The sequence below is a fragment of the Mizuhopecten yessoensis genome, unplaced genomic scaffold (assembly GCF_002113885.1).
Source record: "Mizuhopecten yessoensis strain PY_sf001 unplaced genomic scaffold, ASM211388v2 scaffold11171, whole genome shotgun sequence".
Lineage (NCBI taxonomy): Eukaryota > Metazoa > Mollusca > Bivalvia > Pectinida > Pectinidae > Mizuhopecten > Mizuhopecten yessoensis.
The window spans coordinates 915660-929754 of record NW_018408915.1 but is presented as its reverse complement, the minus strand read 5'-3'; the positions used below and the strand labels follow the sequence as shown (position 1 = coordinate 929754).

At 37.0% G+C, this 14095-nt stretch overlaps 1 protein-coding gene across 1 annotated transcript; it reads left to right on the top strand.

The window, feature by feature from the left end:
• The first annotated feature begins 252 nt into the window (after positions 1-252).
• On the top strand, positions 253-8147 carry LOC110467347. The gene is made up of 8 exons (XM_021524461.1): positions 253-331; positions 1624-1738; positions 2859-3026; positions 3695-3769; positions 5032-5254; positions 5964-6184; positions 6944-7104; positions 7645-8147. The coding sequence occupies exons 1-8, from the start codon at positions 317-319 to the stop codon at positions 7906-7908; spliced, it is 1242 nt and encodes a 413-aa protein (XP_021380136.1). The 5' UTR covers positions 253-316; the 3' UTR covers positions 7909-8147.
• The last annotated feature ends 5948 nt before the right edge of the window (positions 8148-14095 follow it).

Here is a 14095-nt window from a genome sequence, read left to right as displayed (position 1 = left end):
ATCGTAAAACAAATCAACAATTCGAAAATAAAATATTAGCTTTGAGGCTCGCAGTAGGAAATTAGTTTTATAACAGAAATGTCTACTCAATAATACATGAGACAAGCATCAATACAGTTGCATATTCGTTTCATTTAAATATTAGTTATTTAAAATGATATAGCTAATTGGTTCTCCATTTCAAATATTTACTATGCTATAAAAATTACCCCTCGTGGTACCTCAGACTTGAAGTTCAAATTAGGTCATAAGGTCAACAGGTCAACGTACACTTGTGATCGAACCACGCTGCTGCGGCTGTACCGTTTCTGGGACCATGGGTTTCCTTGAGGTTATATTGATACGATATTACTGATGATATATTCCTTGCATGCACACACAATCATATCTATTGCACTGATGTTGTAATCCAACAGAAAGCAAAGATGACTTTATTGCAATGCACTATCCACGCAGTAACGTAACATTTGACATCACTGTCATGTCACAAAATGTCAATGAGGATACGGGCCGAAGTGCTGCACATAATATTAATATTTTGTGTATTGGATTTGATTCGTAAGATATTATAGAGCGATAGTTTTATGCTATTTCTTTAGTGGATTGCACGTGTAATATGACATGGCTATTTCTTAAAGTACGTTCCTATATGGTGTCATTTATTTCTTATATAAGCTAAGCACCAGAATATTAAAAAAACAGAATTTGCACTTGACTTGGTGTGAACCAGATGTTATGGTTTTTTTTGGTAAAAACATTCTACGTTAAACAACTTAATTACCTCTGCAAAGCTATTTCTGTGTTTCATTTATAGTCATTAACTTGAAGGTAATTTACATACTACCTGTGCAATTACTATGTATACACATCAGAGCACAGGTAAAACCTGGAACCCCTGGCATTTCAAGTGAAATCACAATGTTTGCACTGATAGAGTTCTAATGGCCGTTTGGTAGAGATAACCTAATGAGGTTGGATGTTGAGGTAAAAGCATTATAATATACAGTTTAGTCACTCTGTTTTAATTAATAAGAATAACAACAAGAAAAGCACAACAATAATGTTCATGGGGACTTTTTTTACAAAGCATACGTGGGCGGATTGGTTGAGTGGTTAACCCTCCGGCCTTCCACGCAGGCGGCCAGGGTTCGATCCCCAAGTCGTTATATACATATACGATATTCAGATAAAAGTGTTTTTTCTCCTGCCCATACAACTCCAACAACCTAGGTGGAGTATAAATTGGTCCCACTACAAACAGAACACATTACATCTCCATGGCCAGCACACACAGGCATACACACATAGGGAGATATTAGCCAGGTGGCATATACCGCATAGGATTGAGTTAGCGCTTTAGAGTGGCTTATGTTATGTAGATAGGGCGTAATATCAAATGTTGTGTATTATTTATTATTACTTGAAGGGATGACTTATTTAAATAGTATGCCACATAAATCATACTTTCACAAAATGAAAAATAAGTATAACTGCATAAATATTCCCTTCTTTATATCAAACAGATTGATTTAAAAATGATATATTTGTACACTTTTAGTTCTGATGCTAATACGTTTAATAATGACTTTCTTTTTAACAAATTTTGAATTATGTTTTACTCAGGACATCGACTGGTGGGTGAAATTCCGTAGTCCAGCAGACATTTACAAACACCATCCCAGCTTCCTCAAGTTAGAGTTCATGGTCTATTTCTGTGCCCTGCTTACTTTGATCCATGGTAAGTTTTCACCTGATTTCTAATTTTAGGACAAAGAAAACATCTTTTTGAGAAATATATGGATGGTTTCTTGCTTTGAGTTCTAAATAAGGTATCACCTCATCCTGTTTGAGTGAGGAGACACTTAGATTCATGTAGATATATATAGTTTCACTTAGAGAAGATTTTTTTCAATCTTTCTCCATGAATGTATTGCATTCTTTCTGCACTAGAGAAGCTGAATAAAATGGGTTATGTGTACAATTTGAAAATTGGTTAAATATTACGTGGAGGATTTTAATTGTGTATAGGATTACAGTCACCTTCTAGATTCGCACTAGTAGAAGGAATTTCCCTTTAGCTCAGTGGTAGAGCGTCAGACTAGGAAGTCTGGGATCGTTGGTTCGATCCCCGGTGGAAGCACACTACTGTCTTTCCTGTTACAATGATTATACTATAATCCTGCATTACCTGTATATATCGCTAGTCTTGCCACTATGTACTATGTTACAATCTGCAATCTACATCAGGGATCAATCTAGGTGAAGACTGATATGAAGAAAATGTATATATGCAGTATTATGCATTTTAACTGTTGAACTTTAGTGAAAACATAAAAGGGAAATATTTTGAAGAAAAAAAAGCTATTTTCTTGTTGAAATGGGGGAATTTTGAAGCACATGGGCGGAATTTCAAAGAACAGGGGAGTTTTCTTCTGTAAGGGAAACTACCCATAAACAGTAGTGAATCAAGTCTAGATTGATCCCAGTACATACATACATGTTGTCAGAGTGCTCAAACAATTTGTGAGCTTGAAATTTTAATTGATGAACATTTTAAAGAAACAATCTAAGATATGTGAAACATAATAAGACTTTTTTTACGTACATAATGCCGTTATTGACATTCCTGTAAAGTGTTTGTTGAATTTTGTTGATATGAACCTAGAGGCTTAAAGCCTTCGTCCATTAATATTTAATTAAATGTTGTGTCCCATGAGGGGTCTGATTGGACAGGTTTAATATATTGTCAGAATGCCAAGACGAAATTTCCTCTAAACACAAGTGGAGAGTAAACTATGTGTTCGTACTATTCTGATATTGACATCCTAGTGTATTGACCATTTGTTATTTGTTTTCAGCCTTGAGGAACGGGGGGCGATTCAAGTGGCTGTGGCTTGGAACCATGTTACACGGGCTCGTGGTGGAGGCCATCAGCTACAACCTCCCCGACATCGACAACTTCTGGCATGCCCAGGGCACAATCATGTTCTTGGGGGGTAGACTTCCCCTCTATATTGTAGTCATATGTAAGTAACTGTCTTTAGGATCAATTACTTAAAATATATATTAATCAAATGTTTTGATTCTAAAAGTGATAAATGAGTCAGTGTTCACATGTTCAGTCTTTCAGAGTTATCTTCTCTTGTGAGCAGGTATTGATTGTTACGTCATTGGTTTGTGTGAGAAAATTACGTTGTTTTCTCAAAAATTGATGACGTTACTCTCACAAACAAATGACATAACAATCAATACCTGCTCACAAGAGAAGACAACTATGAAACACGCAAAGACGGAATAGTCCATGTACTGTCAGATTTAATTAACAACCAGACCTCAAATTTGAGATTATTTTTTAAAAAGGTTGGAACTTGAAAACCAGTTTCAGTTTAATACGTTCTCAAACAAACAAGCAATTAAGTTCAATTTAGGTTCAGAAATATTTTCTTCCAACAAAATACTAGCAGTAAGAAAAATAGCAAACAGGAAAGCAAGGTGAATAAATAAGGTCTGAAAAAAAAATGTCAAAACTTTAGTAAGGCAATTATATATACGTTTTGCAATTTGCATTATATAATATGCTGCTTAAAACACCATCATGATTACTGTATATGAAATTTGGATAACTTTAAAAAAACAACACCCAGAAATACCATTAAAGTGCAAAACTTTGTATAATGTGTTCACAATATTTCAGATCCAGTGTTTTTGTACACTGCATCAGTAGCTGTGGCACATTGGAGGCTGAAGTGGTGGGCAGAACCTTTTGCTGGTAATTAACCTATCTTTCCAAAGCCCACCATCAGTTATAACATCAAGCAGTGGAAAATAAGAAACCATGTCTTTAAAAGATGGAAAAACAAAAGAAGCAGTTATGATGATTAAAGACTGACGCCATTAAACACTAACATAATTTTTAGTACAGTTTGGAAATATTAGGTGTATTGTAGAGATCTATCATTATAATGAATTTAGAGATTTTTAGCTCACCTGGTCCAAAGGACCATGGTGAGCTTTTGCCATACTGCAGCGTCCGCCGTCCGTCCGTCAACTTTTCCTTTAAAATGCTACTAGTCATGAACGACTGAGCAGATTTTGACCAAATTTGGTCAGAAGCATCCTTGTGGGAAGGGGAACAAATTTTGTATAAATGATGGGTGTGGCCCCCCATGGGGCTGAGGGGCAGGGCCCAATAGGGGAAATATAGCAAATTCTTTAAAATCCTTCTTCTTGACAGTGGTCAATATATGTTTAAATCTTTAAATGATTTGTTTTGTATAACCAAAAGGTCCAGGGTAATGATATTTTTCCAGAAGCATGCTGGGTTGGAAGACTATAAACTCTGTTCAACCTAATATTATAATGTCCTTGTTCGACATTCAAGGTCACAGGTGTCATATGTTTAAATCTTTTAATAGGTTCTTATGAATGAAACACTGATAGGTGAGCGATGCAGGCCCATTGGGCCTCTTGTTTTAAACATATTCAGGTGAGCGATAAAGGCCCTCTGGGCCTCTTGTTTTAAACATATTCAGGTGAGCGATAAAGGCCCCCTGGTTCAATAACTGATTGTGGGGGAAGGTTTGTTTGGTTAGGGTTTAACTTCCACACAAAAACTAGGGTCAAATGAAAAGGGGTGCCTAGAGTGATGCCACTGAAAATAGAGTGTAGAGAAGTTTGAAAAAGAAAAGATAAGCCCCCAATTCTGCAGAAGGCTCGCATTAGGTGCCTCTAACAACATGTAAGCAAGCCTGCTCTTTCCCCAAACCTGCATGGGGCGGAGAGGAAGAGGCTTTTCTTATCAAATACATAATGAGATGAGAGTTTATACAGAAGGTAGGATATGTAAATTAAATGAGAATTAACATCTTCCTTTCTTTTGAATTCTTTAATCTAAAGGATGACTACTACCTGCAACGTACAAACATAATATAATGATTAGTTATAAATTATGGGGGTAATTAGGTAAATTAGAAATGTAAGGATTCTTCAATCTGTTCCCTATATTATTTAACCTTAAGAAAAACATTTCAGTTGGCCTGACTGTGGTTGTCGTAGACCTTCCATATGACATTTGTGCGGTCAAGCACCTGGCTTGGACATGGCATGACACTGACCCCAACATCTACGACCGTATGTACTGGGCACCCTGGACCAGCTACTACTTCCACGCATCCTTTGCCTGTGGATTCACTTTTGCATTCCACGGCTTCCACAAACTGTTTGGTGGAAACACCAACAGATTCCAGAGTAAAGGGTAAGTAGATATTGTAATCTAGAAGACATGGTCTGCCTATCCCCGCTGGTGAAATTATAGTCTTAGGTTAAAGTTTGTCTTCAATGTGTATCCACAATGTAAGTTTGTCTTCAATGTGTATCCACAATGTAAGTTTGGAATAGCTGGAGATCCGTTGGGAAAACTTCCACATATTGAAGTTTCCCTGCTAGCCGATATGCTGTGTATACCAAAGACCTTGAACCTTGAGGTCGGATAACAGAGGCATTATTTTGAAAATGTTTAGAAAAAGCGTTTTTTTCAAAGACCTTTTCATAAAGGATCTGGGCCCGTATCCATGAAACTGTTCTAAGTATTAATTCTGTGCTCAAGCCGACTTTCTTGCAATTCGCTTAAATCATGTAACAAGGTCAAAAAGTAAAGTGTAAACATTGAAGGCAGTATATTGGGCTTCAAGTCCCTCCAAATCATTGACAGAATATGATGTTTTTATTAATTTATCACTGGCACAGGATTTTTTTTTTCAAAATTCACTCCTTTTTACATAAATTTCCATTTAAAATCCTTAAAATTGTGACAGCCTATATATTTTTTGTGGCAGAAAATTTTCTTTACTTCAAAGCAATATAACTACAAAATTTAATGAAATTCTACAGAGAAATGGTGACACAATCCTATTACCTTAATGCAGGGTTTAGAATAACTAATATTTGTATGCTATTTTTTTTAGATTTTTTAAAGAGGTTCCCAACACCATGTTTGCTGCTATGTTGGGTTTCCCCCTGGGGACCCTCCAGTTCCTGCCTAACTACCACATCCTCCATGACAACTACAACATCCACACCGAGGTCTGCTTCCTCATGTTTGCCGCTGTGTATGTGATGATCATGTGGAAGGGGGACCGATCAGCGTGTCTGGAGAGGTCGCAGAGTGCAGAGAAACTGAGGAAAAGTAAATCCGTTTTTATCAAACACCACCTGGTATTTCTCCAGAATCTTTCAAATTATATTATAATGGGGCCGCAGTGGTTAAGGCGTCTTGACAATCTGCTACCACTAGCCCTCCTCCACTGGGTCGCGGGTTCGAGGCCTACGTGGGGCAGGCGCCAGGTACTGGCCATAGGTCGGTGCTTTTTCTCCAGAAACTCCGGCTTTCCTCCACCACCGAAACTTGGTACATCCTTCAATAACCATAGCTGTTAATAGGACGTAAAACACAAACAAACCAAATTAAAAATCAAATTATATTCCGACTTTAGGGTTAATCCAGTAAAAAAACCAAAAAAAACGTCAGGATAAATTAGTTCTCTCCTTGGTTGGATTTCCTGTCTCTTATTTCTATAAAAATTATGAATTAAACTCTGTGAGTTTTCAGTCACTTCGTCTATTACTGGAACATCAGTGTCTGGCTTGATTGGCCTTAAGCTTGTGTGTATCTGGCAAAACCTTTCAAGAATAGTAGGTAGTCAAATGTTAGATAGTGCATGTTAATTTGGGGTCAGATCCTCAGAGATCAAAGGTCAAGCTCTCTTTTCAAGTTACTGTACACTACACTTATCACCATGGCTTCTATTGGAGTTTTGTTGTTTGCTGGTTGCCCTGTAATCTTCTATTAAATCTGTTCCTTAGATTATAAATTTACCTCAAACATAACTACAGAAAAAGCTGTTTTGAATATATATTTTGTACGATCATTTCTCTATCCTTACAGCTAGTTGGTACAGTGAGATCACACTGCTGGCTGTTGTTTACTACACGTTCTTCATGTATCTGGTCGTAACTGGCAAACCTGAGGAGCAGGTCTCCATTGGTCTACATGAGGTCATCGGACCCTGTAACGAGACTGTTGAGATGACCGCTGCTTCTGGACAGGTGAGTCGTCAAAAGATGTTTTCTTTTGTGGTCAGAAGAGAGTTATTATGCAATGCCAAACTACATATGTAGCTGTTGATTTATGGAATAATCATGTCATAGTGGTTGTCGTGGTCAAAGGGTGGAATAATCATGTCATAGTGGTTGTCGTGGTCAAAGGGGAAGTAACTCTGTGGATTGTAATCACGGTCAGTAAAATGTCTTGCCAAGGAAGTAACTGTCACTGAAATTTCTTTTTGATTGCTTTATTTTTAGGTACAACAGAGAATACTTCTAAATAAACATCTCTCAAGTGGAGTTTTTTTTGCAATTATAACTTGATTTTACAGAGGTTACCCTTTAAGGTAATTTTATGGCGAGGGAAACGAAAATGATATTGTTGAAAAAATTACGTCAAAATCAATATTGATTCAGCTACTGCAAGTAACTCTTCAATTTCCTTTAGATGTAAGAAAAATTAATTATCTTTCTATTTTTCATATTATCCAAAGCTCTATGTGTAGCGCAAGATTTATAAACCAGTTGTCTCCCTTGTTTTAGATCCTCACAAAGAAAAAGTACCTATGTCTCAAAGATTATGACGAAGACTACTTTGACTTTCACTGCATCAAGGGCAAACCACCTGTGGGGAAAGAGTGGTACACCACATGTGGCACCCCCTACAGGAACCACATGGAGTATATCGTAGTTGTCGGCTTCTGCTGTCTCTTCGGGCTTCACTGGATATTCTCATTGGTCGGCAGTGGTGGGCTGCCAAGGGCAGTACAAAGTCCCGGCAAAGAAGCTAAGGCTAAACAAAACTAGTCGAGGATAAGGCAATTTATAATGGAGTAATAGTGCTAAAGTGTTATAAAACCAGTGAGAATGCTGTACAATAAAACCTTGCTATATTGGCCCTTGTTTTTTGCCATCTCCTTTAGTGCCATTGCATTTCAAGGTGTCATTTATCTTTTTGAATAATTTCATTGTCCAAGCCTCGTTATGATGCCAAAGTCCTTTTATAATGTCAAATTTGACTGGATAAATGCTGGCAGTATAACGATGCCTTATTGTACGATAAAATTTGCTTAGTGCCAACATATTCAAAGACTTTTATCCCTAGTCTCTTCCTTGATAAATTGCCAAGTCCCTTTATAATGCCATACTTCTTTATAATGCCACAATCATACTTCTTTATAATGCCAAAATCTTGCTGGACATATATGCTGGCAGTATAACAGGATGTTAATGTACAGCCTTAACATGTATCATTATTTTGTAGATCAAAATACAATATTTTCCTAAAATCAAAAATAGTTTTTTAGGGCTTATGTGATTGTTAGTGAAAGAACAAAACATTCATTTGTTGCCTCCTCTGCATTTTTAAAACTCATTCACCCCTGAAATTTTATGATGAACTGTTCCAACCTATGAGCGGGAAGAGTTCAAAGGTGTCTTCAGGGGTGAATGAGTTAACATACGGCCGAGAGCTTTGTAATAAAAATGAAAATGTAAGAATGAGGTGTCACCTTGTACAGAAAAATTTATTTAAATACTTACTTCTCTCTTTAATGCTATTGCTGCTTGCTAACAAATGTAAAAAGTTTTGACATTATCAGGGGCGTTCAATATTATATTCAGATTATATAATTATAATCTACTTGCCCCTAGAATCAGGCTTTTGTAGTTGTTCACCCCGACTGACAAGACGAGGAAACACAATGCAAATAGTTTGTGTATAAATATTTGCAAATTTGATGCAAAAATTACCGAAGTATTATTTAATAGTATTTCCTGCAATGACAAGTATATATGTAGATAGATTTACAGAAAAAATAGGTATTAAAGATGCCTGAAAACTATTTAGCAGAAGTCCAAATACCTAGTCTTAAAAAGACATGGACATGATTGTAAGAAACCATTTGTAGAAATTGAGTACAAATTTGAATGAATTAATGATTAACTCATTCACCCCCTGAAATTTCATAATGAACTATTTCAACCTTTGAATTGCCAGACTTCAAATGTGTCCTCGGGGGTTAAAAAGATAACGATTGATTGACATGTCTCCTAGTATTTATTTAACCCTGTTAATCTAAGTACACAGGGAATATCATATTGATGTGGTATACATGTTGTGTATGTGTTGTTTTAAGGATTGTTTAGGGTGCCAAAGAGTTTTGTATGAATCGCTGAAATGCCAACAAGTGTACTGTAAAAAAATGTAGGGAAATTTTCGCCGCAGTTTAACATCCGCCCTTTTTATACGTCCGTCGAAGACAGGGACGTATTATGTTATCACGTGAGCGGGCGGGCGGGTGGGTGGGCGAACGATGTCCGCTCGATATCTCGAGTAATTATTAACGGATTAACTTCAAACTTCACAACAAGGTGAATTACCATGAAACCTCAGAAAAGTTTGATAACGGCCATTATCTGACCATAATTTGTGGAGTTATGCCCCTTTATGGACTTGCCGAAACAGTGTCCGCTCGATATCTCGAGTAATTATTAACGGATTAACTTCAAACTTCACAACAAGGTTAATTACCATGAAACCTCGGACAAGTTCATTAACCGCCATTATCCGACCATAATTTCTGGAGTTATGCCCCTTTATGGACTTTCCGAAACAGTCTCCGCTCGATATCTCGAGTAATTATTAACAGATTAACTTCAAACTTCACAACAAGGTTATTTACCATAAAACCTCGGACAAGTTCGATAACCGCTATTGTCCGACCATAATTTGTGGAGTTATGCCCCTTTATGGACTTGCCGAAACAGTGTCCGCTCGCTATCTCGAGTAATTATTAACGGATTAACTTCAAACTTCACAACAAGGTTATTTACCATAAAACCTCGGACAAGTTCGATAACCGCTATTGTCCGACCATAATTTGTGGAGTTATTTCCCTTGATTTCATTAATGCGATGCATGCGTTCCATGATGTTGTATTGCCCTCATTGATCTACCAGTTATGTTGAATGATTTCTCTTTTAATATCAATTACTCACAAATACTTCATATATTTCAATCATACAAACAACTGCTCATTCAATGTGTGACGGGCGTATTATATACAGCTCGCGGTAACCTTGTTGCCCTCTGTAATAATGGCAAATTTTTCATGACAGCGTATATTAACATGCAGCCCACCATATTTTGTAATCACTTGTGAGGACAAAATTCTCACTGGATGATTTATGATTTTTAATTGGTGAAGGGCGAAATTTTGACTGGGCGAAAGTTACTAGCTTTAGTAAACAGTATTATACAATGTATAAACATAGTGCCATCTAGTATTAATGCTCAAAATTACATATATTTTGTGTATTTATAATATAGAGTTATAGATTTATATTTTATTTCTGCTGTTAGTCCCTATCTTATCACTACCAAAGGAAATTTCTTTCATAGGGCTGTTAATGCAGCAAGATCATTGTCATGTTGATGCTTCTCATCCGATCCCACCTTAAATAACACAAGAACATCACCAGAAGCAAACGTTCAGATGATGTGAGGCTGTTCCAGGAATACCTGAAGTATTAGATGATACTTATTCATCTCGGTCAATATCACATGTTCAGTTCCGTATCACAACTTCAATGGTAGCTGTAGATCTATTTTGATGACAAGTAAACAGTTCAGTTTTGCCAGATAACACTTTATTGAAAGTTAATGCATTTGGTGATATATAAACACTGTTTGTATATTGCAACACCATCATCAGTCTTATTCAGGTCCAATTATTCAATTGAATTTTATTTATGTAGAGTAAAATTAATCACTATTGTTGGTCTGGTAGGAAGTGCATAGGCTTAGGGGGGGTCTTATTGTGGGAGGAAACTGGAGTACCCCGAGAAAACCCATGTTGGGTAGGTGACCTCATACCTTTTCACCTCTGTTCAGTGAATAAAACCCAGTGGTGTTGGTGAAAAGCTAGTGCGCTATCCACTGTGCCAGCCATTCACTCTTTCCTTCTCTGCATTAATCTCTTCAATGCACTACAGTGTAGGATCCGATGGTATTACATCAGGGGTCATGTTCTGGTGACCTTTTGCGGCCATAGCCTTAATGCGGGGGCAGGTGGGCGGGAGCAGTTGACTGATAGTTTGAAATATCTTGCTCAACATTTCTGGCCCTGTCATGTTTAAAATTCTACAGACCCCACACATTAGTGTGGCACTGATTAGCTAGCTTTGTATAGGTCAGCTGATGAACATGACCCCTGATGGAGTGTCGGATCGGATCCTGCACCATAGATTTGATTTGAATCCGACTATATGCGTAAGGGTTTGGCCAAAATAAGTATTATTAATTCATAAACTTTGTGTATTTTTACAACAATGTTGAAACAACTTTTTTCAGCTTATATTAATAACTCTTGACTTGTCATGCATGTATTTGATAAATACATTTTGTGTGAATATTTATAGAAAGGAAGGCATATGATACAAATGTTTAGATAAATATGGATTTGTTTTCATATGTATACATTTGTATGCAGCTTGCTGCATCATGTTAAATGCTTTGTCTCTGTGTTTTTTTTTTAGACATTTTTGACGTCATAAATGAATAGTCTGAAGATGAAATAATGCTTATATATTTATTCGTTGTTATGTACGGTACATTTGTTTATCGATTCTAACTTATAGCAAGTTTATTATGTGGCTACATGCTATGGTATGTTTAAGTTCTGGTATAAATTTGATGACTGTATATATTCTGCAATAAGCTCAAGGGACCAAAACATATGATCTCTGACTGTCAGTAGGGGGAGGGGTTATTGTGCTTTAAATTTATTATCAACAGTAACATCCCATCGACCCCCTTCACTCCTCTTTCTTGAAAAACAATTCAGGACAAATGTTGAAAAAATAAATACTCCTTTTTGCATCGCCTTCCCTGTTGAATTGGCAAAATATCAATTTTGAAATGATAAAGTAGTAAATGTAAATTGATTTTGGGAGTGGCATATGCAGATCGGCTCCCCTATGCCAAAACCAATTTCACCCCCACTGTATCCACTTTTTGTGTAGAATGGCAATTAATTTCCAAGAATATATACACTTTTTGGGTATAGCCTATTGCATCCTCGATATCCAGGGGTTACGCTCACTTTCGCTCTCTACACCCCTGGAATATGTCATAGCAAAATTGAAGGCTCGGTGTGCGTCACCTTATTGATGAAACAAGAAGACTACTTCGATCCTTTGATGTACATCAAAAGAATCTTGCGGCCACATAACGGTAAAAGTTTGACAGGCCTTGAAGTCTGGCGTGTCTCCTTTGTAATCTTCAAAGGACATGTATCAGCCTAGCGATTGGTCAGGTGTTTTTTTTACCCGAGACCAATCAAACAGCTATCTTCGTGCCTTAAATTTTGCTATGACATATTCCAGGGGTGTAGAGGGCGACAGTGAGCGTTACTCCTGGAGTATCGAGGATGAAGTGAGCGTAACCCGTGGATATCGAGGATGAGCCTATTGCAAAATATGAACATATAATGTATAAAGCATCATTTTCTGGAGTGTGCGCTACTAATAACTACCAGGTTGGACATGCATCTTTATATAATTTAATAATTTATCACTAAAATCTTCTGTTTGTTTTTTCTGGCACTTGTGAATTGCAGTGGTGTTCAACTGTAAAACATTCCATGCATCAATAAACTGTAAAACACTCAACATAGACTTCCTTCTTCGTTACTTCAAACTATTAAGGTAAAAGCTTCTCTTAGCTGTGATTGCATAATGTTTTGAGAATGGTTATATTTTTAGCCCACCGATGTTTCAGATGGTGGGCTGTTCAACTCGCCCTTCATCTGTGGTCTGATCATCCATCCATCATGCCCTCCATCGTCTGCCGGTCTTTGAACGATTCTTGTAAGCACTTTTTCTTAGAAATTGATAGTAGGTTCCGATGATCTGTAGTTATGCATATTTAATTTTTGGAATGATTGGAAAACCAAGACGGCCGAAACACATTTGACCTGTGACCTTGAATGAAGGTCAAGTAAATTTATTTCTACATTTTGATAGGCCACCATCCCAGCTGCCTACATGTAAAATATCATGACCCAGCTGGTCCTTCTGGAATTCGAAATGAAGTCATTTATAGATTCAACATCCAGGTGTATTTGGCCCCTGTGACCTTGTATTAAGTTTAAGGTAATTTGTTTACACAGGCCTCCATTCCAGCTATCTACTAGTCAATAATCATGAGCCTGGACACTTAAGTCATTTAAAATTTATTAACAAGTTATACCTGAAACCTTGAATTAAGGTCAAGGTCATTTTTTGAACACCTTTGTTAGCTCTCCATCCCAGCTAACTTCCAGTCAAATACTATACTCGAGCAGATATCAAAATTGTCAGTTGTTAATGGATGAACGATTTTGACAGACGAAGACAGACGGCAATACAGCTGGTGACATTAAAATTGGAAGGTAATAATCCTAAGATAATGCATCATTAGATAAACGCAGAGGTAAGTTGTGTGAATATTAGTTGCTGGAATCTCTGCAATGGCCAGTAGTCTGCTGTATTCACATATTAAAATACTACGGACTCCTTTGATCTGTATTTGCATGCATCATAAGTGTTCTACAATATAACACAAACACAAATTAAAAATAGAAGAGACTTTATTGATGACATGGTATACACTCACAATGGAGTCGTGACATAAACTTCCTACAACTAAATGTACCTGACTATAAACATGTTATACAGTCTCTTCTGGAGCCTCAACATATCCTTCTTCTCTCTTACCATTATTATTTCTCAGCATTTCCCTACAGATAAAACCATCACTGGCAGACCTAGAACAGTATTCTGGGCTTTAACCCTTTCACCCCCATGTAACTTTAGTAGACTCTAACATGCATTGATTTGGATGAGTCCATTATGGTCTACAGTGGTGAAAGGGTTAAGAGCCCTCAAGCATGTGAAGTTTTATTAACAACCATGTATTATTCAACTCCCCCCCCCCCCCCCCCACAAACCC

Coding starts and splice junctions, on each gene's coding strand:
- LOC110467347 (XM_021524461.1), top strand. Junction 1,739..2,858: donor CCTGCTTACTTTGATCCATG/GTAAGTTTTCAC, acceptor ATTTGTTTTCAG/CCTTGAGGAACGGGGGGCGA. Junction 6,185..6,943: donor TGCAGAGAAACTGAGGAAAA/GTAAATCCGTTT, acceptor CTATCCTTACAG/CTAGTTGGTACAGTGAGATC.